We start from the raw sequence: 3098 nt of genomic DNA on the forward strand, positions 1-3098 counted from the left end.
TCTTTTCCCTCCCGATTCATTAAATTATAAAGTTAGTGAAAATATAATTTGGGGAAAAACTGCACATTGTTACTCGTTCAGAAAAATCCTATCTCAGTCCCGTATTGACGCCGCAGCGTCCAGCTCCCATAAAAAAAGAACATAATAAGCATACAGCAAAAGCTCCTCAAGGTTGAAGGCCGGTCGACCATGAGTTTTTATGTTTGAGGTTCCTTCGTGTACACAGCCTTTACAATGTAGTCGAACAAAGGTCATTCCTGTGCGAGAAAAGAAAGGTAACGTGAAGAGAAAAAAGGAAGCGACCTGTTCTATTTTCGAAAGAGTGCGCTTCAGCATCCTCATACTTTCTACAATGAAGTTGGCTCAGTGCTTGCTATCGAAGCAGGGGAAGAAAGTGGACTGTGATATTCATGGGCTAACTTATAGGGTTTTCCCCTTGAATTATAGGCAACCCCGTGAGATTGTGACTCCCTAGGTGGGCCAATGTGATGTCACGGCTCGTTTTGGCTGGAATGTGTTCACCGAATAAACAGATATTTTGTCATTAATTGGCAGTCTCACCCCAAACTTTAGCGTTCCAATCATTGAATACAGTTTGATAATTGTAAATCAAACAAAATATAGACGCAATCGAGGAGAAAAACTACGATTTTGAACTTTAAAAATCCGGAATGTTTTTTCCAAATTACTCAATTTTGAGGAATGATGTTTGTGAATTTACTTTCTTTCAAAGTAAATATTTATGATTTAAGCTATCGCATGAGTTAATATGCTTCCAAAGTTTATATATATTATCTTAAAATTCCGAGGTGGTGCTAATGGCAAGATGGACGCCATGCGCTCATATCATTCACGGAATCATTCAAGCAAATTAGGACATGCTCGAAATTTCTTTCGGGTGAGTTCCTTGAATGATTAGAGATAGGCAATATTGTGATCCCATAGGTGAGCCAAGATAACGTAGCGGCTCGTGTTGGCTGGAATGTGTTCACCGAATAAACAGATATTGTGTGATTAATTGGGACTCTGACCCGAAACTTTAGCGCTCAAATAATGAACTATAGTTTAATAATTGTAAATTAAACAACATAAAGACGCAATCGAGGAGAAAAACGACGTTTTTATTCATTAACTATCCGAAATATTATTTCCAAATTACTGACTTTAGACAGTTGATGTTTGTGAATTTATGTTCTCTCAAAGTACATATTAATTATTTGAGCTATTTCATGGGTTACTATGCTTCCGAAGTTTTAATATAAAATATTAAAATTCCGAGGTGGATGCCAATGGCAAGATGGACGCCGTGCGCTCATATCGTTCACGGAAATCATTCAAGCAAATTAGAACAGGCCTGAAAGTTCATTCGAATGATCATTCACGCTGGAAATTTCCAGGAAATTTCCGTTGTACACGGTGAATGATGGATCATTCGAATGATCTTTCGAAAGATCTTTCGAATGATCTTTCACCGTGTAAAGCGGCCTATACGAATAGCCAGCACCCCAATATAGAGTTCACCGTGGAGACGGAAAAAGACAACAGGATACCCTTCCTTGACATACTCATCTATCGGAAGGGAAATGGAAGATTAGGACATAGCGTCTATCGAAAGCCGACCCACACCGACCTCTATCTTAACGGTCGAAGTCATCATCATCCTTCCCAAAAGGCAGCAGTCATGTCCACCCTGATCCATCGGGCCAAATCAATTTGTGACTCAGAGAGTCTCCCCGAGGAGTTACTTCATCTGAAGAAGACTTTACGGCAGAATGGCCACAACGGAAGAGACATTTCCAAGGCCCTGAAAAGGGCCTTCACCAACCACAAAACCGCCACCAAAGAAGAAGGAGAAAAACCATTAGCGTTTGCGGGCCTACCTTTCGTCTCGACCGTCTCATGCAAAATAGCTAGAATACTCAAGAGGCATGATATTAAAGCCTATTTTCGCCCACCTGCAAAACTTAGAAACCAACTAGTGACGGCCAAGGATCCCTGCGGCCTCATGACACCAGGGGTCTACCAGATTCCATGCGAATGCGGCCAGGTGTATGTCGGTGAGACAGGAAGGACTATCGCCACCAGGATGAAGGAACACCAGCGGCATTTCAGGCTCGGCCAACCCGAAAAATCCGCCGTGGCTGAGCACAGCATATCACGTGACCATGCCATTCGCTGGGAGAACACGAAGGTTCTGTGCCGTGTGGACAGATTCTGGGAAAGGCTGACTAAGGAAGCTGTTTTGATTCGGACGACGTCTAACACCATGAACCGTGATGCTGGTTACGCCCTAAGCAATTCCTGGAAACCGGTGCTTAAATATGTCAGCGAAGCCCGGGAAAAAAGACGGGAAAAGGCGGACCAATCACGAGTCACCTGACCTGGAGCCCATACTATATAAGTGGGATCACTCAAACGGAAAGACAAGCCCTGATGACGATGGACGACTCGGCCATCGAAACGTCGGCAGAGATGGAGAACCTTATCCGGTGGCAATCCCGAATAAACTTCACCAACATCATACGCCGGGAAAACCTCAGATCTTTCTTCAACAACTACGGCCCTTTCTCGTGATAAGAGAGTTCTTTCAAAGTATAGGACGAGTGAAAAGGTCCACACTGAGGTGACAGTGGAAGAGGCACTGTCATTGATGATTGCCTCTGAGTTGACCAAGAGTCAATATCGGTCTTTCCATAGGACAGCTCTGAACCATGGACACGAATTGTATCCCAGCTATGACAGAATAGCGCTAGCAAAAAAGGCAGTTATAACGAAGGAATTAAAATAACTGAGACCATGTGCGAAGTAAACCTTCAAGCACTACTAAACCACACTATAATGGGAATAATAGCCTGCTTAGCTACAACTTCCACCACTCAAGAATTAAAATGTGTGGTGAAATGCATATTAGTCTCTAAGTACGGTTTTGATGGAAGTTCGGGCCACTCTCAATATAAGGAAATGTTGCAACAAGTGGATGCTTCAGGCGAATTCCTAGTCTTGAGTTCCCTTGTACCTCTTAGTTTGATTAACGGCGCTATAGGTAACGGCTGAAGTTTTATTTCAACTTTCTCTTGGTTAATCACATTTATCTATAA

General features: G+C 42.7%; 1 protein-coding gene across 1 annotated transcript; it reads left to right on the forward strand.

Moving 5' to 3' along the window:
• Positions 1 to 1681: 1681 nt before the first annotated feature.
• On the forward strand, positions 1682 to 2380 carry LOC124162482. The gene has a single exon (XM_046539035.1). The coding sequence runs from the start codon at positions 1682 to 1684 to the stop codon at positions 2378 to 2380; it is 699 nt and encodes a 232-aa protein (XP_046394991.1).
• The last annotated feature ends 718 nt before the right edge of the window (positions 2381 to 3098 follow it).

The sequence above is a fragment of the Ischnura elegans genome, chromosome 7 (genome assembly GCF_921293095.1).
Source record: "Ischnura elegans chromosome 7, ioIscEleg1.1, whole genome shotgun sequence".
NCBI lineage: Eukaryota > Metazoa > Arthropoda > Insecta > Odonata > Coenagrionidae > Ischnura > Ischnura elegans.

What these genes read in the sequence shown, in the direction of transcription:
- LOC124162482 (XM_046539035.1), top strand. Translation starts at nt 1,682, where the DNA reads ATGTCCACCCTGATCCATCGGGCCAAATCAATTTGTGACTCAGAGAGT.